The sequence below is a fragment of the Desmodus rotundus genome, chromosome 5 (assembly GCF_022682495.2).
Source record: "Desmodus rotundus isolate HL8 chromosome 5, HLdesRot8A.1, whole genome shotgun sequence".
Lineage (NCBI taxonomy): Eukaryota > Metazoa > Chordata > Mammalia > Chiroptera > Phyllostomidae > Desmodus > Desmodus rotundus.
The window spans coordinates 101,545,288-101,568,864 of NC_071391.1; the positions used below are offsets into that span (position 1 = coordinate 101,545,288).

At 39.1% G+C, this 23,577-nt stretch overlaps 3 protein-coding genes across 7 annotated transcripts in view; 2 read left to right on the forward strand and 1 right to left on the reverse strand.

Moving 5' to 3' along the window:
* Positions 1 to 6,852, forward strand: part of LIPT1 (lipoyltransferase 1) — a 28,323-nt gene extending 21,471 nt beyond the window's left edge. Inside the window, exons 1-2 of one of the 3 annotated variants that reach the window (XM_024571860.3) lie at positions 13 to 114; positions 4,696 to 6,852. In XM_024571860.3, the coding sequence (XP_024427628.1) occupies positions 4,697 to 5,818 (1,122 nt within the window). In that variant the 5' untranslated portion in view covers positions 13 to 114; position 4,696 and the 3' untranslated portion in view covers positions 5,819 to 6,852. Of the gene's footprint in view, positions 1 to 12; positions 115 to 142; positions 371 to 4,695 lie in introns of those variants that run through there. The other 2 variants (XM_024571859.3, XM_045204805.2) reach the window with 2 other exon arrangements.
* The window catches only part of MRPL30 (mitochondrial ribosomal protein L30), a 32,684-nt gene continuing 9,196 nt past the window's right edge, over positions 90 to 23,577 (forward strand). Inside the window, exon 1 of the mRNA XM_053925119.2 lies at positions 90 to 114. The gene's annotated coding sequence lies outside the window, so the exon portion shown is untranslated. The remainder of the gene's footprint in view (positions 115 to 23,577) is intronic.
* On the reverse strand, positions 4,835 to 23,573 carry MITD1 (microtubule interacting and trafficking domain containing 1). Of its 3 annotated transcripts, none has more exons than XR_006657028.2 (8): positions 23,364 to 23,573; positions 18,743 to 18,844; positions 16,934 to 17,070; positions 16,768 to 16,854; positions 15,921 to 16,036; positions 12,550 to 12,610; positions 7,535 to 7,712; positions 4,835 to 4,957 (listed from the first exon to the last, which is right to left on the reverse strand). XR_006657028.2 is itself a non-coding variant. In XM_024571861.3 (7 exons), exons 1-7 carry the CDS (start codon positions 23,512 to 23,514, stop codon positions 12,352 to 12,354), a joined length of 750 nt encoding a protein of 249 aa, XP_024427629.1. In that variant the 5' UTR covers positions 23,515 to 23,573; the 3' UTR covers positions 12,228 to 12,351. The 3 variants fall into 3 exon arrangements, 1 of the variants encoding a protein (XP_024427629.1); XR_006657029.2 differs by having other exon boundaries at positions 4,871 to 4,957; positions 7,542 to 7,712; XM_024571861.3 differs by lacking the exons at positions 4,835 to 4,957; positions 7,535 to 7,712 and adding an exon at positions 12,228 to 12,447.

Below are 23,577 nucleotides of genomic sequence, written 5' to 3' on the forward strand. Positions count from 1 at the left end.
CCGCCTCCTCGTGCTACTTCCGGGGCGGTGCCGGGGTCGTAGCGCGGCGAGCACGTCCTGTAAGGCGGGGATAGCACGGAGTCGGGTGGCTGTGGGCGCCCGCGGAAGCAGCAGGTGGGTTATGCCAGCCGCGTAGCTCTGGGGCGCAGCGGGCCGGGGCGGGCGGGGATCTGGGGCTCCGAGGACGGGCTCTGCGCGTTGGTGCTGGAGGCACCGCAGTTTGCGCTCATCCCTTGGGAGTGGTCAACTCCAGTTGGAAAAGGTTTCTCGCCAATACCGGAGGGTAAAAGAACGTGTTGGGTGCCAGCCGATTCATGTCCACAGACAGCCGAAAAGGCAAAATAAAACGTGCACACACGACCGTCTCTGGGTAAGTGACGAACTGTCAGGATGGCAGAATAACTCGGAAACGTTTTTTGAAGGAGTTGGGCCTGTCTAGGTGGGTAAGTGGGGCTGTAACTTTTTGCTTTTTGGTCGGTGATGAAGCTTGTTTGGCAATGCAGTGTCCCCACAGAACTTGGAAATAAGATTGTCCTCTGAGAAAAAACTATAAAATTCATAATTACAAGGTGAGAATAGAGGTAAGCAGTTAGTTGGAAGAAACAAAACTTTACCAGGCCTTCAAGAATTGACTATATACCACGAAAGAAAGAGTATCATTCTTTGGAGGACCTGTTAACTGAAGCATGGAATACAAGAGAGGTGCTCTTGTCGCAGATGAATTCAAGCCTCCTCTAGGAGAGCGAGGATGTCCTGGTTTTAATAGCAGGATCTCTCCACAGCCCAGGAGTTACGAAGGTGGTTTCCAAAGGGGTCAAATGTTGAAATCATATAACTCAATTTTTCTGTTCGGATTCTGTGTGCACCAAGCAAAACTATAAGTTGGACAGACTTATCTGAATATCCGGCTGACAAGATCCTTGACTGTCTTTCACCCTCATTCAACCAAGTATTATAGATTCTCCATGCTTACATCTCTAGGTGATGTCTCTGACGTATAAATCTGATCTTCCTAGTTTCTTAAAACTCTTCAGCACTTCCTCCGTGGCCCTTAGGATAAAATTAAGCATTTAACTTGGATTTTTAAGTCTCTTCATTATCTGACCTCTATGCCTCCCACCTCATCTCGTGCAACTTCCCATTCTTGTACTGTTAAGTACCAGCGGTTTTTGTGTATCTTAAGTGTCAGTCAATGGAATTAAATTCTTTGAGTGGGTCGCTTTTTTCTGCCAAGCTGTTATACATTATTGTAATACTTTTCCACACCCCTTTTATCTCTGCTTCAATGTCAGTTCCACTAATTTGAGAAATAGATGGCCCTCTAATGTACTTACCCGATTGCACTTACAATACTATTTTAATTATTGCCTTAATTGCTTTTTAATATATCCCCCTATATTGTGAGTTCCTTGAAGACAAGAACCAGTCTATGACCTAAACTGTCTCTCATATCCATCCCCTTCGTTATGTCTGCTACCCTAGCTCAGGCCCTCATCTCTAGCTTGGACAACTGGTCTCCATGCCCTTGCTCTAGCCTTTCTTTATTCCATGCTCAACACTGCTGGCAGTGGTAGCTTTATTTAAAGCCTGGCTTAACACCTTCCTGCTTAAAACACTTCAATAGATCCCAGCTGCTTTTAGAAAAAGTCCAGATGTTTTAGAATTACATGAATTTATCTCCTCCCCCTCTCTATTCCCTTACTACCTTGTACCTTGTAGGCACTCCATAAACATTGGTTGAGTGAATGAGGGACTATATCACACTCAAACAGAACCAAGAACAAAGGGTTTAACCAAAGCAGTGCAGTCTGACCACAGAGACTTCCTTAGGGCAGCATAGCCATAGAAGACTAGTAGTGTAACTTTGTCCCTAAAGAGGGAGCCCCAAAATACGCCTTATTATATTAGATGACTCCTTGTCTTTGCATATGCCTGAAATATGCTACTCCCCTCCATCTGATCAATCTCCATCAGATTTCAAGACAGTTTAAGTATCCCTTCCTGTATTAAACTCTCCTGACCTTTTTGGACAGAGTGTAAATTAGTTCAACTTTACCATCGCATAATTTATGAAAATGTATCAAGAATAATGAAAATGTGAAACTCTTTAACCTGGGAATTGTGCTTCTAGGACATTACTTAACTACAAAAGAATTTGGCCTGGTTATGAACCTTAATAATCCATTCTAACCCTGGCCAGTGGCTCATTGCATTGGAGTGCTGCCCCAAACACCAAAAAGCATTGCAAGTTTGATTCCTGGTTAGGGCACATATCTAGGTTGCGGATTCCGTCCTCAGTCAGGGAACTTCATGGGATGCAACTGATTTCTCTCTTTCTCACATAGATGTTTCTTTCTCTCTCCCCACCCCCCACCCTTCTCTCTCTAAATCAATGAACATACCCTTGTGAGAGGACTTTAAAAAATTACAAAATAATCCATTCTATCCCAGTTCTTAAACCTAAAGAAAAATTATGACCATCCTAAAAAACAGAATTGGGACAGAATGGTTTCCATACAACCATAACTAGTCAAAATACTGCATTAGTGTAACTAGTATTTTCAGCATTTTGCCACTTAATAGTTCATCAGCACTGCTAAAAAGAAAAAAGTGTAATTCATCCAAACGTAATAAAATTGTTCATAGCCTTTCCATATAACCTGCTACTCAGATTGCCTCTCCCCTTGACCTCAGGGTATCTACCATAATCTAATATTGATCTAAATAAGTTATGTTGCCAGTAAATCATATATCTCAAAGTCAAATAGGCACTAATTTGAAATACTACAAGGGCATAATCAAAGCTTTCCACAGAGCCCGGGCCCGTGTGACTCAGTGGACTGAGTGCCGGCCTACAAACCATAGGGTCGCCAATTTAATTCCCACTCTAGGGCATGTTCCTGTGTTGCAAGCCAGGTCCCCAGTGTGGGACATGTGAGAGGCAACCACACATTGATGTTTCTCTCCCTCCCTTCTCCTCTCTAAAATTAAATAATATCTTTTTAAAAAAATTATTTTGACAAAAAAGCTTTCCACTGAGATGTTCATGAATACATTGCTGATAACGTGGCAAAACTAGAAACAACCTAAAATTATTGTGTTGGCTAAAAGGTTCGTTGTTGGGGTTTTTTTTGATATGATGGCTGTAGTAGACCTTAGTTGTCTTTAACTTTATTCGAAACAATTTTGATAGATTGTATTGTCACAGTTATGTCAGTGTGCATTTTTTTTAAAACTTACAAATTGGTGAATTTTTATGTAGCCATGTTAATATTGAAACATTTTCAGCATATTATACTTAATTATTTCAAGAAAAGTAAAAATGCAGCTGAAACACACACAAAAATATTTGTTCAGTTTATGGACAAGGTGCTATGACTAATCAAACGAGTCAAAAGTGGTTTGTGAATTTTTGTACTGGAGATTTTTTTCTTTTTTATTGTTGTGCGATTACAGTTGTCCCCTTTTCTCCCCATTACTCTCCCCCACCCTCCCCACCCCCTACATTCATTCCTCCCCCCTGCCATTGGGGCCCTCCCTACCGCTGTTGTCTTTGTCCATGGGTCCTTTATACATGTTCCTTGATGACCCTTCCCCTGCCTTTCCCTGTTATCCCTTTCCCCCCTCCCCTCTGGTTACTGTCAGTTTGTTCTTTATTTCCATGTTTCTGGTTCTGTTTTGTTTGCTTGTTTGTTTTGTTGATTAGGTTCCACTTATAGGTGAGATCATATGGTATTTGTCTTTCACTGCCTGGCTTATTTCACTCAGCATAATGCTCTCCAGTTCCATCCATGCTGTTGAAAAGAGTAGGAGCTCCTTCTTTCTTTCTGCTGCATTGTATTCCATTGTGTAAATGTACCACAGCTTTTTGATCCACTCATCTACTGATGGGCCCTTAGGCTGTTTTGTGCTGGAGATTTCTCAGTGGACAATGCTCCATAGTCGGTAGACAAGTTGAAATTGATAGCAATCAAATCGAGACATTAATTGAGAATAATCAACGTTATACCAGGAGGGAGATAGTAGACGTACTCAAGATCCCCAAATCAATAAAGTTATTGGTAAAAATGAAAAATGTGTCTCTTATTTTATGGAAGAAAACCATATGGATTTTTTGGCCAACCCAATACAAACTAAAAGATAGTTTGAGTAAACTGTGGTACATCTAATAATGGAATATTAACAACATTAAGGCTAATATAAAGACAGATATAACACTGAATGAAATAATAGTATGACTTCTGTTGGGGGGAAGTGTGTGTGTATTACACATGCTCAGAGAAAAATGGGTACATACCGATTCATTCATTGTGATTACCTCCTGGTGGTGGTATGGAGCCTTTTAATTTCCTCTTTTTGCTTATCTATACTCTCATTTTTCTCTGAACATATGTATTACCTGGTTTGGTTTTGAGATATATTACATAATATATTTGCAGATTTATTATTTGAAAAATCTGTCCCCTTATTCCATTTCAAATGAAATTATTTGAGTTTTGTCTGCATTTATTTCCTTTGAATACTCTGTTGTAGAATTGCTCAAGACAAATGGTAAGCCTAAAGGCAAGAATAGCAGCTGTCCTGGATAGAGAATTAGATAAGTTTGGATTAAATAACCAAGAATTGATAACTAGAAAACAATTTAATTTTTCCCTTTCTCAATCAATTAATTTGTTTGTCTTCCATTTTTAAAAGCATGCTGATCCCATTTTCAAAGAAGAATTGCTTCCAGTTACTTTGTTACCTCAAGGTCCCAGCAACTGGCTTTAAAAACACAGTAAAAAGGGGGCTTATTTTACAGTCAGTTTCCAATGATGTTTACCAAAATCTGGCTGTAGAAGACTGGATCCATGACCATGTGAATCTAGAAGGCAAGCCAGTCCTGTTCTTTTGGAGAAACTCTCCCTCTGTTGTAATTGGTAGGCATCAGAATCCTTGGCAGGAATGTAACCTGAATCTGATGAGAGAAAAAGGTGTAAAACTGGCTCGGAGAAGAAGTGGAGGAGGAACAGTTTACCATGATATGGGTAATATCAATTTGACTTTTTTTACAACCAAAAAAAAGTATGATAGGATGGAAAATCTGAAATTAGTTGTGAGAGCCCTGAATGCAGTTCAGCCCCAGCTGGATGTGCAGCCTACCAAAAGATTTGACCTTTTACTTGATGGACAATTTAAAATCTCAGGAACAGCCTCGAAGATTGGCCGGACTACTGCTTATCACCATTGCACTTTGTTATGTAGTACCAATGGGACCCTCTTGTCGTCTCTGCTCAGAAGCCCTTACCAAGGGATCAGGAGCAATGCTACCACCAGCATACCTTCCTCAGTAAAAAATCTGTTGGAAAAAGACCCCACTCTGACCTGTGAAGTGCTGACAAATGCTATTGCCGCAGAATATGCTGCTTATCATCAGATTGATAATCACATCAACCTAATAAACCCAACAGATGAGACACTGTTTCCTGGAATAAATGGCAAAGCCAAAGAACTACAAACCTGGGAGTGGGTCTATGGCAAAACTCCAAAGTTCAGTGTAAAAACTTCCTTTAATGTGTTACATGAACAGTCATACTTGGAAATTAAAGTATTCATAGATGTAAAGAAGGGAAGAATTGAAATCTGTAACATTGAAGCACCAGATCATTGGTTGCCACTGGAAATATGTGACAAATTAACTTCAAGTTTTATTGGTAGTAAATTTTGCCCAGTTGAAACTACTATGCTAACAAATATATTACATAGAACATGTCCAGACGACAATGAACTATACAATAAATGGAATATTCTCTGTGAAAAAATTAAGGGAATAATGTAAATGCAAGTATATTTCTTAATATTGACGTTTCAGTAAGAAAATAAAAAATTGCAATATACATTATATGTCTCTTAAAATTAAAAGGACCTAGACTCTTTCAGTAACTTCTCCCCATTTGTGTCTATCACCTATCCTTGTCTGTGTTTTCTACTGGCGTCTAGGATGCTCTGTCTGTTTCCTCAGTGATTTTAATACCTAGCATTCATTTATGTTTCAGCTCCTGCTTGTTACCATGTTGAGAATGTTTACCATATAGGACACTCTGACTTTAGTTCTTTTTCTGACCTCTGGGGAACACAAGCCAGGCTTCTTGCCACCTCTGATCCCTTAAATTCCAAAATTCTTCCTTTTAGCTATAATCTTATCCTTCCATCTTCTCCCACTAAATCAAGCCTATTTTAACTTTTATAAGCCCTGAACTCTTCCCTAATCTCTTGCTATATCTCCCTTCCTGTCCTAGCTTGAATTATTTCAAATCCATTGCCCTTTCTTACCAGCATTGTCATTTGCTCTCTTGACCTACCATAGCCACCTTTTTAAAAAAAAATTCCAACAATTGGTTTTTTACTCCTATGCTCAGAGGGCAGGCAACGTGGGAAGAAAATTCACATAATGAATTGGTTCAGATTAAACCAATTCATATTTACAACTTCCAACTTAAATTTTCTTCTTTCTGTTGGTGTCAGATTCAACTCATCTGTTGATTCCTTCACATTTTTCAGAGGCATTATTCCTAAATGTTTCTACTCTTCAACTCAGAATCCCACTATTATTGTCACAAACCTTGACTCATATTTGAGAGCAGAGACCCTTAGAAAGGTCCTAGATTAGCTCCTTTAGCCTCCCATGTTCTGAATTTCAACATACCTCATTTCATCCAATCTCAGAAAAAGAACTCCTTGAAGTTAATCCCTCTTAATTGTACCCTAGTTTTTTTGTTTTGTTTTGTTGTTTTTTTTCCTTTCAAATATACTATGCTATCAAATATTCATCTGGTTGGGGTTTTTTTTGCATTTTCTCTCTACTTTCACTGGGTCCTTACCCATAGTAAATGAACATGCTTATGTCTCCTTTTCCCCAAACTCTCCTGCTCAAGGTTTTATTCTTTCTCTCTATCTGTTCATTGCCAAACTTCTTTAAAGAGTAACATCACTGCCAACCATTTCCTGTCCCTAAAGTTCATTCAGAGACTCCACTTATTCCCAGAGTACGTACTATGCGTTTATTGAGTGCCTGCTAGGTGCCAGGTGCTTTGCTAGTTGGATATTCATGATCGGTGAAAAACACGTGGTCACTGACCTCAGGAAATGACAGTTTCATGTATTGGCTTTCAAACTTTTTAAAAACAAGTAAAAATATATTTTATACTTTGCAGCAGCACACACACATTATGTCTCTAACAAGTTCATAATACAATGTTTATCTTTTTATCTGATATTTTATATTCAACTTTATTTCATTTTTTAAATATGGAATTTATGACCCATTTGATAGGTCAAGATCTGAGTTAAAAAAAACTTAAGCCTAGTGGGGGAAAGAGACAAACAAATCAGAAAATAATTACAAAATGAGAATAGTTTGAAAGAAAAGTCCAGGTGGTTATAATAGACAATTATAGGAGCTACCTAGCTAGACCTATCAAAATGACTTTGAACCTGACACCTGAAGAGTAAGAGGAAAGCAGCCATGCAAAGTGAAGAGTATTCCAGGTCTTACCAGTTACCTATTGCTACAAAACAAAGCACTTCAAAACTTGGTGGCTTAAAACAGCAGTCATTTATCATGGCACACTCTGCCTCTGGCAATGCCTGCTGGTGCTCAAGAGGTTCAAGGTACTCATTCCCTTAGGGATTGGAATATTCTGTCCTGCAGGGAAGGCTGGCCGTGTGGGACCCTGAAATCAATAGAGGAGATACAACAAATGTGTAGGGAGTTAAGAATGAAACAGGTCATCTATATCCCTGTCTGAAGTCCCTGATCGAGCCACAGTCACTACAGGAATGAAAGCCAAGATACTTCAGTCCATCCCCAGCACCATATATGGGCCACTAAGCTCAGTCGTAGGGTGACATCTTTGAGGTTGGGCAGTCCATTGATGATCTGGGGAAAACTGACAAATCCCAGGAACAGGTACAGACTATGGGAAAAGACTAAAGACAAAATTCAAGAAGCCAAATGGTTATCCCAATCTGCTTTAAAGGGTCCAGTAAAAGTAACTTGGAAGCAAATGTGGTTTGACATCATCCCTGTTGGGACCCCACCTGAAAAGACAGACCAGCCTGTGGGAAGCCTTAAAACCTGAACAGACCTGCTATTCAGAACTGCTCCTACCACCCCTGGCTCTACCACCCCTAGTACCCTGCCTGCTCCAGCAGGAGCCTTAGATAGTCCTATTTGGGATGGGTACCTCCATGTCCTGGGTATAGGACACAGGCCAAGATCACCTCCAGGGGCCATTTGGGGCAATCGGGGGCCCCATTTGAACTCACCAGCCCCCCAGAAATAAAAAATGATGGCTCTGGTTGATACTGGAGCCAAATGTACTTTGATACTTAGTAACCCTCAGAAGTTTTCTGGCCCCTTTAATGACATCAGTAGTTATGGAAGGCAAACGCTTATGGCCAGGAGGGTCCCTTTGACACTGCAAATTCCCCCACAAGAATAGGAGTCTTTCTCTCTCCAATACCACATGACATACTGGGCATTGATATTCTACCAAGTCAAACTCTGCAAACCTCTACTGGTGAATTTAGCCTCTGGGTCAGAGTAATCAAACTAGTGCTGAGGGGAAATGCCAGATGGGAACCAGGAAGTCTACTGCTGCCACCAACAATGGTAACTGTCAAACATAAATTGCCGTGGTCAGGGTTAAGGAGACAGGAGAACCTATTTGAGAACTGCACCAAGTGGATATGGTACACTTGCCCAAAGTGCTTCCAACTGCCTAGTATGAGTTTTAAGTGAGGGTTCTAAATACGCCTTGGTTTGTGTGGACACCACATTTAGTTTAACCCAATTTTTCCCTTGTCACCATACAAACCCAACTGCTACCATTAGGGGATTAGAGAAGCTGAGCACCATGTACAGAGATCCTCATAGAACAGACTGTGATTGGGGTCACATTTCAGTGGTCATGATGTGCAAGATTGGACAAAAGAACATGACATTGAGTGGTTTCCTATACCCTATAACCCACAGACAGCAGGGCTGTAGAAGGAAGAGTGGAATATTAAAGCCGCAGATGAAATTACTAATGTAAAACCACCTTGGTCAGGTGGACTGAAGTACTGCCCCAGGCTTTAATGTTTGAATGATTAACCAGTAGGGCCTGTTGCCCCATATGCCAGACTGGAGCCTGAAGTTGAAGTGTGAATGGGTGGTGAAGAAATGGGGAAAAAAACTGTATGGAGAAATCCTTCAAGAAGTTTGTTCATGAGGAGCGGACAGCGTGGTTATCTGCATGGAATATGTGCCTTGCAGGAACAATCCAGCAGAGAGGGGAGACTGCTCCAAGGACAAAATCCTTGGTGAGGCTAAAGGAGGTGAGGTCAAGTTCACTTGCTGAAACTGTGGCTAGCTTTTTTATATATTAGGATTAATAACCCTTTTTCTACATGTTGTTTTTTATGGTTCCTTTACTCGTTTTAAATATTTACAAAATTATCAAACCTTTTTGCCCTTTCCTTGATAATTCCTGGTTTTTGTATTGTGCTTAGTACATTTAGTGGGTTTTTAAAAATTGATTTTTCATTTAATTAGCACTTTAATCCAGTTAGAATAATTTTTCTAGGCAGAGTAGAGATCTAATGTTATTTTTCCATTTATTTATTTCTTACTCTTTCCATTTATTGAACAGTATATTCTTTCTCCACTGATGAAAACCAACTTTATTATATGTTCATTTTCTCAGATGTGTTTCCAGACTCCTTATTCTATTCCACTGATTTCTCCATTCTTACACCCAGATATTTTTTTAAAGTTTTTGTAGCATTATGTCTTTATAGCTTGTCAAATAAGTCTCCTTGTGTAGTCTCTTGACATTTCCCTTATAAACTAACTTAGGGAGAATTGATATCTTACTAACCCTTCCCATTCAGCAACATAATTTGTCTTTCCAGTTATTCTAGTTTTCTTTTTATATCCTTTCATAAAGCTTGTTTTTAAAATATAGTTCTTGCATATTTCTTGATATGTTTAATTGATAAACTTGCATCTGGTACCCTCCTGGCAGTCTAATTGCATCTGGGAATAGAACTACAAATATTTAGAATAATGGATGGCATGTCTGTAGGCTCTCTTCCTTAAATATCATCCTCTTAGGCAGGGTTTCTATGAGAGTTAAAGAAAAGTTAATTTCACAGGGTTGTGGATTGCTGGTTATCCAGTGACAGATCCATCTGCTCTAGAAATCAGAATTGTTATTTTAACATGTCAGTAAGGAGATCTAACACATATTCTCACCTGAATGAAAAGCCACTCTACTTCCACATGACAATGGGCACCTGGCAAATTAAGCCAGGATCTGCTGCGGAAAGGAACTTTGGATCAGGTCCAATATTTGTGCAAGTGCTCTCCTGAGATCCCCAATTTCCATAGTAGACAGATTAAGCCCCTCTTAAATGGATGAAAATGCTCCTTAATTAGTTTTTTTGAGCCTCTCCTGTTGAGAGCTAGGAAAAAGGGCTAGACAATTATAAGCATTGCTAAGCAGAAAACCTCTTGAAGGTCACTAGAATGGATAAGGAAGAGAGACAAGTCGTCATCCGAAATAAGCTTATCAACAGGAGACAGACAGATAGTTCCTCCTGAACCCAGAGCAAAACTCCTCCAGAGGTCAGAGCTATGCAGAGATAACAGCAACTCCCGCTTTTGTAACTTGCTTGCTTGCTTCTCACTGTCTAAAAGAGCTAGCCTGTGAGCGTTTGGCGCGGCTCTCATCGGAGAGTTCGCCCCTGTGCAGGTAAAAACTTTGTTTGGCCAATAAACCATCTATAAATCTCTTAAGAGTCAGAGTCTTTCGGTTCCTAGAGCGAGAACCCTCGATCTCGCATATAACACTCCTACCTAACTTTCCGGTTCAGGTACTCCCCACAGAGCTTCATTCTGCTTATGTGCTGGTGGCTACCAGCCGGTGGCAGTAAACTGGAAAACAACCCTGCTCCTGGGGCAAGAATCAAGCCCTATCAATATAAGCCATACCCCAGCAGCAGTTCAGGGAGCCATATTCTTCATTAGTGTATAGCTTGCTTCTTTGATGCATCGAGCTCCCCTTTCTCCTTTCTTTCCACCTTGTTTTCAGTAAACCTCTTCTTTTGAAGGTTTCATCTCTCGATTTCTATCTTTCTACCTTCACCTGTGGCACATATAATAAAGGTGGGTAAAACTAGTTTGAGTATTTCCAGGTTCAGCATTATCAGCACCTGAACCTTAAAACATCCAAGAAAAACATCAGAAACTTTTCTGGAAGTCCTTCTTGTTTGCCCACAAAGGCAAAACATAAACCTGGTGTCTAAAGCCACCCAGGACTATGCTCAACCTTAGTCCCGTGGCTTCCTTCCACCTGGTTTTGTCTTCTACACTATTTAATCTCCAGTTTAATCATCAGTCTTTCCCTGATGTGTTTATATGTGCACTCTCCAACAGCAGCAGTACCTCTATTGATCTCTACAGACTCTGGCTTAGCTTATTCTTTATGCTTCTGGACTGTTCATTGCCTCTACCTCTACCCACTCTCCCAGTCCAACTCCATGGAACCTAGTCCTCTTCCCCAACCAGTCAACTGGCATCTGGATGGATGAGCTTACCCAAAATAGTTAATTCTAAACTGCGAAGCTTTATGAATGTGCCAGCCAAGTTTGAATGAGCTGCAAAACGCATCTGGATAACTAAATGGGTTGATTTGCCTTTATGGAGTTAGGTAATATTGGATAACAATGTTGGTGTATGTCTGCCAAAGACATTAAATCATAACAAAATTGATACTGTACTTTTTATTCCTGGATATTAGACCCACAAGCCCATCTGTCTCCTAAGACAGGGATCCCCAAGCCCCCTGGACCAGGAACCGGGCCACAAGAAGCGAAGCTTGCAGCCTGAGCTCAGCCTCCTGTCCCATCCCCACCCTCCTTCGTGAACCAGTCCGTGGTGCCAAAAAGGTTGGCCACCACTGTCTTAAGAGTACTCTTATCCTTAATTTTTCTGCCTGGACTCTAAATTCCCAGGGGCAATATTAACATCCAATTCATCTTTATAACAGGTGCTCATTATTGATTCATGTTCCAACAGCCAAGTAAGAGAAAAGCTAGTAAAATGTTTAAGTTTACCATATGACTTAAAACACTGTAAATCTAAGTAATGTATTTATAAAAATATTTGGGTTTGGTCACAACTGAAACAATGGATCCATAAATTAGTAGAAATGTATAAGTTTATTGTTAAAGTCACATAGGAATGATCTGTCCAAAGTAAAAAAAAAAAAAAAAGCAGTATTTACTCAAAATGGAAATATACAATGTAAACTAAACTATTACCCATCATATTTTTTTTGTATGCTTATTATGGAAAATGTCCACTGTTGTTTCATGACATGGTCTTAAATCAAAATCACAATATCCAAGGGAGAAACGACTCTAAGAAGAGAAGAGAAGAGGTTTTTTTTAAACAAAAAGGACCAAAGCCATGTTGTTAAAATGATACAAAGAGTGGTACCCACTCATATGGCTATATCCTACCTGTGGTTTCTTAAAATAATCCAGTCCCCTTCCAATCTTAATCATCCATCCATTGTCGAACCTATTGAAATTAGTATACAGTATTATATTCCAGGCAGTTATGTCAGACAATTATCAAAGCTATAGGGTATGAAGTGACAGCAAATCCTCCCTAAGAAAAATAATTTCCTCCAGTAGCATGAATTGAATCAATCCTGGGGGTAACTCATGGGCTGTGTTTACAATGAAGCAAAATGTCCACGAAACCACAGGTTGATTTAATTAGCTGCTGATAAAATTTAACAATCTCATTAAAACTTACTCTTGAATTTCAGCTTGCTGATAAAACTTTCCTGGTTTGCCAATATGTGGTTTCAAAGTATAGTCAAGCAGCCTACGGTGGTGTTTCAGGGTTTGTCCTAGCTAGCAATCGGCGAAGTAAACAGGAAGGGCTCTGGATCCTGACCTCTGCTTTGACCACAGCAGCTGCATTTTCCTGTGTTTTGCATTTAGGTTGTGCTTAAGTTTTCACTAAAACTGAGGGTGTCCATTGCCAAAAACATAAGAAAGCCACTATGCTAAACAGAGGAAACATACCACTAAAAAAACCGCACATACTATTTTCTCATAGACACAGCATACTGTCATACCTACTAGAATATTTTATAAACTGTAAGTAAAGCCAAATTAAATAAATATCAGTATCACCAGAAAAGGAAATAAATTCTCCCAATACTATAATACAATATGTGTAGCTGAACAGACAGAAAGGAATTTTCTATTTTCCTTTCTGTCATAGAAAATGTAAATTTTATTCCATTAGGAAATATGAAACTCACATACAGGACAAAATAAGCCAGACTATTTTCCTTCAAAAGTGAAAAGATACAATAATTAAGCTTTATTTAAAAACTTCATATTTAGACACTTTGCCTCCTCACACATCCAAAAGGAGGACAACAAAAAAATTTAAAAACAAAAAATAACCAGAACTACCAGAAAATAGAACTGAATGGAAGTCTGACAATTGAGGAGTTAAAGAAGAAACATTCCTCCAGACAATAGGAGGGGCAGAGATGGGCAGCAGGGGTGGAGAGGACTCACAGCAGGGCAGCAGGGGTGGAGAGGACTCACAGCAAGGCAGCAGCTGGAGGACCAGGTGGTTCCACATTCATGTGCAGATAAATCAGGAGGAACAACTGGGGAGCGAGATAGACCAAGCAACCCAGGGTTCCAGCGTGGGGAAATAAAGCTTCAAAACCTCTGACTGTAAAAACCTGTGGGGGGTACAGCAGTGGGAGAACGTCCCAGACTCCCAGGAGAGTTTGTTGGAGAGACCCACAGGGTCCTAGAAGGTACACAAACCCACCCACCCTAGAATCAGCACCAGAAGAGCCCAATTTGCTTTTGGATATTAGGGGAAGTGACTGAAAGCCAGTTGGGAGCTGAGCAAGTGGCATCATTTCTTCTTGGACCCTTCCCCCACATACAGAGCCATTACGCATCCATGTGGATTGCCCCGCCCTGGTGAATGCCTAAGGCTCCACTCCTTACTACATAACAGGCATGCCCAGACAAAAAAATATGGCCCAAATGAAAGAACAGATCCAAGCTCCAGAAAAAAACACAACTAAGCAATAAAGAGATAACCAACCTATCAGATGCACAGTTCAAAACACTGGTCATCACGACATTCACAGAAATGTTTGATGTGTTCACAAAATAGAAGAAAAAATGAAGGCTATGGAAAGTGAAATAAAAGCATACAGGGAATCAACAGTGAAGGGAAGAAAACCTGGACTAAAATCAATGATTTGGAGCAGAAGGAAGAGAAAACATTCAACCAGAACAGAATGAAGAAACAAGAATTCAAAAAAAATGAGAGGCTTAGGAATCTCCAGGCATACTTTAAACATTCCAACATCCGAATCATAGGGGTGCCAGAAGGAGAAGAGGAAGAGCAAGATATGGAAAACTTATTTGAAAACATAATGAAGGAGAACTTTCCCAATCTAGCAAAGGAAATAGATTTCTAGGAAGTCCAGGAAGCTCATAGAATCCCAAAGAAGTTGGACCCAAGGAAGTACACACCAACCACATCATAATTACATTACCCAAAATTAAAGATAAGGAGATAATCTTTAAAAGCAGCAAAAAGAGACAGTTACCTAGAAAGGAGTTCCCATAAGACTGTCACAGCTGATTTCTCAAAAGAGACCTTACAGGCAAGAAGGGGCTGGAAAGAAGTATTCAAAGTCATGAAGGGCAAGGACTTACATCCAAGATTACTCTATCCAGCAAAGCTATCATTTAGAATGGAAGGGCAGATAAAGTGCTTCCCAGAGAAGATCAAGTTAAAGGAATTCATCATCACCAAGCCCTTGTTGTATGAAATGTTAAAGGGGCTTATCTAAGAAAAAGAATATCACAACTATGAACAGTAAAGTGACAACAAACTCAACTATCAATAACTGAACCTAAAAAACAAAAGCAAAAACAAACTAAGCAAATAACTAGAACAGGAACAGATTTGCAGACATGGAGATCACATGGAGGGTTATCAGTGGGGAAGGGGAATGGGGAGAATGGGGGAAAAGGTACAGGGAATAAGAAGCATAAATGGTAGGTACAAAATAGGGGGAGCTTAAGAATACTATGGGAAATGGAGAAATCAAAGAACTTATACGTATGATTCATGGACATGAACTAAGATGGGGGAATGATGGTGGGAGGTGGGTAATAGGACACAGGGGAATAAAGGGAGAAAAAATGGGATAACTGTAATAGTATAATCAATAAAATATATTAAAACAAAAAACAAAAAAAATACATAACCTCAAACATGTCCCAGAATCAAGTAGGAAAGATGGAGGGGCCGAATAACCTTAAAAATCCTATCCAGCCCCAAGATTATATTATATTGTGTATGTTTTTAAAAAATTATCTACAATATTGATTTATTCCAATTCAAGTAAATTGGTTCCATTTCTTAACAATAATGCTTTTATTGATGATGATGATTGATGATGTTAAGCAAACTATCTCAGTTACTGTGATGTAAATATTTAAGATGCAGTAATGATATTTATTAGGTGAAAGCATGAGATTTGAGGGCAGAGGGTCCTGGGTTCAGATACCATCAAACATTAGTCAGCTGTGCAAAGTTATATAATGTATTTCACTTGTCTGAGCTGCAGTCTTCTAGTTTTCAAAGTGAGAATAATAACAGTGCTTACATTACAATTTTTATGACTTAAAAGAGCTCTTGAATATTAAAAAATAAAAAATAAAAATTTAATATTTAAACATTCATGTGCAATTATATAAAACAAGATAAATAAAAATAAGTATATTTCAACTGCATAAAAGTTAAAATATTATTATACACTAACCTAATTTCTCGGTCATGTATTGAAGAAGAGTATTCTAATTCCAACAGCACTCCATGATTCCTGAGTGACTCTTTTATTTCTTTCAGGCCACAAATTTGCTGCTCTTTCCCACTGCCCTGTTAATAAGAAAAAAATGCAATTTTCTGCCTCAGTTGTTATTATTTCAAATTATCCCTGAGCTATGCAATGCGTATTATAGGTGAATTAAAATGGAAAGATTCTAGACTAGTTTCAATGGCCATTAATTTCAAAGAAGCAACCAAAGAATATGAAATGGTTTATGAGCAGCTGTTTTTATCAAAAGATTAACTGTTCTTTCTAATGCAGACATAACACAACTCTGTCCTATCTCCTAAAATGTATTTTAGTAACGCTGTTTAGTTATTCAGATGGAGCTGGCTTGTTCTCAAATTAATCCTAGAAATTTGAATTATTTAGAAGCATTCCTATGTAAGTCAAAATCAAGAGATGCCCACTATTATGTTATGATCCCCCAGAATGCCAATGCAATTAATCAAGAAAAAGAGATACAAATACTAACTGGTAGTAATGAAAATGAGATGAAATTGTCAATAGTGCAGGCAGTGTGACTGCCTCCTAGAACATCCAAGAGACTAAACTGACAAAGTATGAATAAGACAGTTTAGCAAAGTGGCCAAATTCAAGGTATAAGATACTAAAATCAACAGCATTTTCTCACTGTGTTTTATGCCCATTGTTAGATAATGAGTTCACCCTGAGGGAAGAGCTCTAGCTGAAGCATTATGTCCAGTTTCCCATGCTTGAACTGCATCTAATAGCTGAATGAAATGAAGTTAAGGAAGAGTAAATGCCTTCAGATACCTACTTCATCCAGGGAGGTGAGAAGATGAATTGTTCTTACTTTACATGGTCTCTTAATAAGCATCTCACAAAATCGCAGAAAGTTATACAGCTGAAAGATATTTGGATGGGTTACTACAAACTCATACATTTTAAAATAACATTTCATCACGTTTGTTTGTTTCACTTACCTGATGAGTATGTCTAATATAGGGATCTTCTACCCAAACTTCTCTAACTGTCTCATTAAGGTATTCTTGAAAAAGTGACTCGTAACTGAAACCTGTTGCATTCTCCTCTATTTTAATTTGCTTGTGATATTTTCCATCTACAAAACACAAGCTTTAATTAAAAAAATCCAGTGGTGACTTTTATTTATATATATATGTATATGTAGTGATTAATCAGGATCAGATACAAATTAATTTTTTTAACTCCTCCACTCAGTAAACATTTGTGAATGGCTGCTGTATACAGGCACATGGCAAGATGCTACACATAGAGGCAAATAAGGCAAACCATTCCTGAGTGATTTTGCCTTTACAGAGGCCAGGAAAGTAGGAAAGTCCAGAGATTTCTTGGAACAGGTTCTTGAGCTAATTCCTAGAAACCAGGCATTTTATTCAAGAGAGGACTGTATGTATAAAGTTATCTGATATTCCTGTCACCATTGTATTCAGAACTACAAGTTATAACCCAGTGGCTATCTGGTGCTTCTCTCAAGATTTATCTTTTTATGTTCTGCAATTTAATAGCCAAAGTGAGTATTAAATACATAAATGCAGTAAATATGGAGTTTAGAAGTCTTTTTTAGAACTTGCAGGGAATGTTTTAGGCAGAAATTGACAATACTTTTCATTAACCTGAGCCAAAGACTAGGATGCCAGAAGATTAGTAGGATAGTTCCAATGAGTTTGTTCATTCAAAATGAATAACTATTGGAAAGGTTTTCAAAGATCTTTAAGATTTTTTTTAAAAATATGACCTTTAATGGCTAGTTCCTAATCTATATGGTGGCTGCACTGTCAAACTGTTTAAAAACCAATAATTTGGATTCTGTTTCTAATATTTTCAAGATACAATATTAGCAACCATGCATCCATTCTGAAGCCAAGGGTGCCACATAGGTTAATTCAACCCAATGTAGTTAAACACAGTGCTGATGTTACCATATTTCATCAATGTTGTAGAGAGAAATTTCATAGTAGATTTCAGTTTGGAGTTAAGGAAACAATTTTATTCCACTCAACAGAGGAGCTCAGTGGGGCATCCAGGGCTGGTACAGAACACTAGGAAGAGGTGAGGAGAGGGCTGTACTCAGGACAGCAAGAAGGAGCAGCAGCTGGGGAACTGAAGGCACTGGCTTTTTAGGGCTGTAGTTCCTTTGGCTGCAGAAAGCAGCTGCAGTGTGCACTTCAGACAGCTGTGGCAATGGCCACTTATATTTGTCTGTAAACTAGATACTCATAAGGAGAGAGCTAATAATAAACAGGGAACAGTATTACTGCATCTCTAATCATTAGGAATACTTCTGAAATGTTTTGATTCACAACAAATTCCCAAAGAAATCCCAGGAGTTTCTTTAGATACTATAGTATTTTGGTCATTTTATAAACAGGAATACAAGTTAAATACAGGACTCACATTCAGTATTCCTGTGTAGTGTTAACTTAATCTGGGTGTACACATAAGCTTCATGGGGATCTGTGAATTCCTTAAAACAGTAGGCAAAGTCCTGCAGTATTTATAGCTTTCTTCAGATTCTCAAGAGGGTATCTGACTACCACCTCACTCCCCACTGACCACTCCCTGCAAAAAAAAAAAAAAGAAAGAAAGAAAAATAGCTTCTGCACAGGAGAGCAGAAATGCAGAGTAAACCTGTCAGCTGCAGGGATAAATGTTGTAGACCTCACAGAGCTCCAAAGGCAGAGCCAGGAACACTAAGTGAAATCGGCTTTGTCAATAGTGTATGAACACATTCTCTAAAATAGCTGCTTTACCTTCTTTTTCTTGATCCAAGTGTTTCTTTATATTTTCTGCTCTGTCCATGTAGTCAGAAATTTTTTTTCTAAGGTTACATTTCTTTGTATCATCTTTGGTACCTACAAATTAAAAAAATATACTCCCAAGTTTCAAAACAGTTTTTCTACTTAGTATAGGCATTATTTCCAGCTTCCCAAGTCTTCCACACATTTCCTGCCCCTTACTCTGGTTTGCCTTGACCCCAAAACACACAATTTTGACTTGATCATTGGTGCACTAAGCATCTGAAGCAGCTTTATTTAGGAGGGGAACTCTGACACTGTCTCCCTGCTGGATACACGAAGTCTGGTAAGGGTGCTTACTACACGTCAAACCTGAGTCTGCGCACTATTTTGACCTAATCTCCCACAGATTCGAAATCTTATCATAATCAAAAGAGAGCTAACAATGTCTATCTATCTTCCACAAAACCAACTTCTCTTCTAGACTTCTCCATTATAGTTTATGCTCATTTTCCTAGCCACCCCAAAATGTAAGGTAATTTTGAATATACATTATCAATAAAACCTTACCCCAAAGTCCCACCATCCCAAACCCAATCAGTTACCAAATTACTTCTGGTTCCTTCTTTTTTTAAACTCAGTTTTTTAAACACTTTATTTCAAATTAATTTTATATTTATGGAAAGTTGCAAAAATAGTACAGACTCCTTTCACCCATATTCCCCTAATATTAATATATCACATAACCAGCCCTGGCTGGTGTAGCTCAATGGATTGAGCACGGGTCTGCGAACCAAAGGGTCACTGGTTCGATGCCCAGTCAGGGCACACACCTGGGTTGCAGGCCAGGTCCCCAGAAGGAGGCACATGAGACACAACTACACATTGCTGTTTCTCTCCCTCTCTTTCTCCTTCCCTTCCCCTCTCTCTAAAAATGAGTAAGTAAAATCTTTTAAAAAGTTAAACTAAAAAAATATATATTACATAACCATAGTACAATTATCAGAGTTAGGAAATTAAAATTCATACAACACTATTAAATCATCTATAAACCTATTTCCCCAATCTTTTCACTAAAAAAGTTTGTTTTCTGGTCCAGGATCCCACTTAGCATTTATGCCTCTTCCTTTGTGTCCTCCAATTTGTAATAGTTCCTTAGTCTCTTTGCCTTTTATGACCTTGTCCTCTAGGAAGAATAGTGGTTATTTTGTAGAATGTCTCTCATTTTGGGCTATTGATGTTTTCTCATGATTAGGTTGAACTTATGCTTTTTTGGCAAAAAAAAATCATAGAAGTGTCGTGCCCTTCTCAGTGGGTACATGATGTCGATGTGTCTTATTTCTGTTATGTTAATTCTGATCACTTGGTTAAGGTGGAATTCACAACTCTCTGCACTGTAAAATCACTTATTTTCTCCTTTGTAATGAAGTATCTTGTGGGAAGACATCCTGTTTCTCACCACTCTTTTACCCATTAATTTTAGCCTCCATCCATAGTCCTTGCCGAAAAGTATTACTACAGTGTTTGCCAAATGGTGATTTTCTGTTGCCTTCATTCCTATTAATTGGAATTCTACTGTAAGGAAGAACTGTTCCTTCTCCCCATCTATTGATTTATTCAATTATTAACATATCAATATGGATTCATGGGTTTTATTTTATTCTATGGGTTGTAATCCAATACTATCATTATTTTCTTGCTCAAATTTTATCAGCTTTGGCTTTGAGAGTTCTTTAATGTTGGCTTCTGTATTCTTTCAACATGCCCCATCATTTTTTGAGCACTTCCTTACTTCCTGGTACAAAATGTTTTAAATTCTTCTTGTATTTTCCCTGCCCAGCCCTGGAAGGAAGCATTTTTCCAAAGAGCCCTGATTCTTTTTATTGAAGAATGGTATCAAGAAATCAACTTCTGGGTGCTAAGTGTGTTCATTGCTACTAGGAAAGTCCTATCACTACATCTAGACCCTTTCAGTCAACACAACTAGAAAGTATATGTAGGTTTATTAATATACACATACAGGCATACCCCAGAGATATTGCAGCTGCAGTTCTAAACCACTGCAATAAAGGAATTATCGCAATAAAGTGAGTCACATGAGATTTTTGGTCATATGCCAATGTCAGCAATTCAATATCCATACTGTCGTCTCCTTTTCCTAACATTGGCGTCACCTCCCTGATTCATTTAGACCCCTTATCACCTCTCATTTTGATTCCTGCAGGAGCGTCTTAATTGGTCTGCTTGACTTCAGTCTCTTCAGTTTAATGTGTTTCCTACAATCTTGCCATATTCACTGATTACTTGAGAAATAATTCTTGAGAATTTACTACATGCCAGGCATTGTTCTAAGCACTGGGGGTACAGCAGTTAATAAAACAGACACAATTCTCCCCTATCATTCAGGTATGAGGAAAGACTACAATTGAATTGATAAAACACGTATGTTAGATGATGATAAATGGTATTAAAGAAAATAAAGGAAGAAGGATGAGGGAGTCCTGGGGTGGGGTTATAATGTTAGCCTGGACGTCAGGGAAGGCCTCACAAAGGAGGTGATACTTGTGTGAGGACTGAGGAGGTGAAGGAGTAGGCAAATATTTGGGAGAAGAGCATATTCCTAAGAGAGATGAGCCCTGAGATGCAGCTTTAATTACATCATTCCTTGGTTAAAAACTTTAAATGGTTTGTCCTTGTCTATGAAGTGAGTTGATTAATATCTCCTCCAGTCAAGGCCATCCACAGCGTCCTCCAAGACGCAATGTACCTTTAATCTTTACTTCTCACTCTTCTCCTGTAAGACATATGTTGAACTGAAATGAACCACTTATTTGGTTAAACAGCACAGACAGAATTTTAACACGATTAGCTGAATTTCTGATTTCTGAAATTTTAGTTATTCCTCCAAAGGCCCTATATCAAAAAGGCCACATCCACCTTTCCACCCCCAAATGTCTATTGCTCTCTCCTGACACTAATCCCCTGTATTAGAGTTATTTTCCATCATTTACAGGTTATTTACCTTAACCTGTAAAATCATGTCACTGTCTCTGTAACTTCTACAGGATCAGTGGAGCACAGTGGAGCCGCATTCCTGTGATCCTCCTGCTTCAGATTCCTAAAGCCCCAGGACTTGAGCAGTGTTCCACCTGACCGACAGTGTACACCATCTCTCTTTTTGGGAGTCAGTACTCCAGAGTCTTTGACTTCCAATTGTGAGTCTACCAACTGTAGCAGAATTGGAATGCAAACTACTTTTTTTACGTTGTGAGGATAACATCACCTCCTACTTCACAGGGGAACTTAAGTATGAAACGAGATCATGCTTTTAATGTGTTTTGCACAGTGCCTAGCGTCACCACTCATAAATGATGATACTCATTGTTATCATCCTCATAATCATTAAATTGGCCCCACACAAGGCAGTTTTATAGTTGAGGGAAGCACTGAACATTGCAGAGCGCCCTCTGCTGTCTCAAAACTCCTGTAATACTTACATTATAAACAGGCTAAAAGGCAGACAGGAGGGGAGATCTTAAGCCAGTTTGTGAGCTACAGGATGAAGGAAAGAGGCTGGTCTTAATTTAAAACAGTTACTGGGTGTCCACTATGTACCAAAGGTTGTGCTGGTGTTCGGTTTATTTGGGTACTTCACGACACTGAATAATTAAGAAACAGTCTCACCGTCCCCACCCACAATCTAGTTAGCATTTCTCACACCGAATATCAATCAGTAAACCTATTAATCAAGGGAAAAAAAAAAACCTTTTTCTTCTACAACTATGTGATTTTACTTTTGTTTACTTTTAATTAAACTTTAAACAGAAAAGATTAATAGTGTAATGAACATCCTTATTACACAAAACCTAGATTTTAAAATTGTTAGCATTTTTGCCACATTTGCTTACACGCTTCCTCCAGAAGTACTTCGGTCAGCATCTCTAAAAATTAAAAAAGTTTTTGAAGAAACCCGACTGCCTAACAAAGCTAATAATTTTAATGTTACCAAATCCACATTGTAATTTCCCCAATTGATTTAAAAATGTCTTCTAATCTAGGGCCATACTACCCTAGATTAGAACGCGCCCGATCTGGTCCAATCTTGCAAAAATGTCTTCTAGCCCTGGCCAGTGTGGCTCAGTTGGTTGGAGCGCTGACCAGCGACGGAAATGTAGCAGTTTCGATTTCCACTCGGAGCACAAGCCTAAATTGAGGGGATTGGTGCCCCACCCAGGCACTACGATCACGGATGGGGGCGCCCTGGGAGTCTACCAATCTTCTCTTTCTCTCTCTCCTGGATGTTTCTCTCCCTTCCTTTCTCTCTCTAAAACCAATTAAAAATAAGATGTCCTGAGTGAGGACAAAATTTTTTTTTAAACGTCTTCTACACAATGTTAAAACACAAGTCCTACCTAGGCTTATACATTCTATTTGGTTACATCTCTTACAAATCTATTGTATTACCCCCTGTTTCTTAGTGGCATCAATCTATTAAAGACTGTACCTGTAAGATGTGTCACCTTCTGTATTTGCTCCCTCGCGGTGCACAAAAGTCATTAACTCTTACACTGCACCCCCGACACGGCGGGATGCTGCGCCTTTTCCTGTAACCCTCCCTCCACAGCTCATTGCTCACCTTTTAGAACCTGCAAGAGCAGGTCAATCCCTTCCTGGTAACACACCAGAGCCTGCTGGTATCGGGACTCGGAATCTAGCTCCACCGCTCGCTTTAGCACAGTGACCGCAGCTACGTTCTCAGAATCCAGCCCCCGCCCAGATTTTGCCATAATTCTGGAAACCGCTCTCCACCTCAAACCCAGCCACAGCCAGATTTGTCTGCCGCGCTTCCG

What these genes read in the sequence shown, in the direction of transcription:
- MITD1 (XM_024571861.3), bottom strand. Translation starts at nt 23,514, where the DNA reads ATGGCAAAATCTGGGCGGGGGCTGGATTCTGAGAACGTAGCTGCGGTC. An exon ending in GCTCTTGCAGGTTCTAAAAG is followed by an intron (nt 18,845 to 23,363) that starts GTGAGCAATGAG and finishes TTTAATTTGTAG; the next exon opens with GTACCAAAGATGATACAAAG. An exon ending in CTTGGATCAAGAAAAAGAAG is followed by an intron (nt 17,071 to 18,742) that starts GTAAAGCAGCTA and finishes TGTGTTTTGTAG; the next exon opens with ATGGAAAATATCACAAGCAA.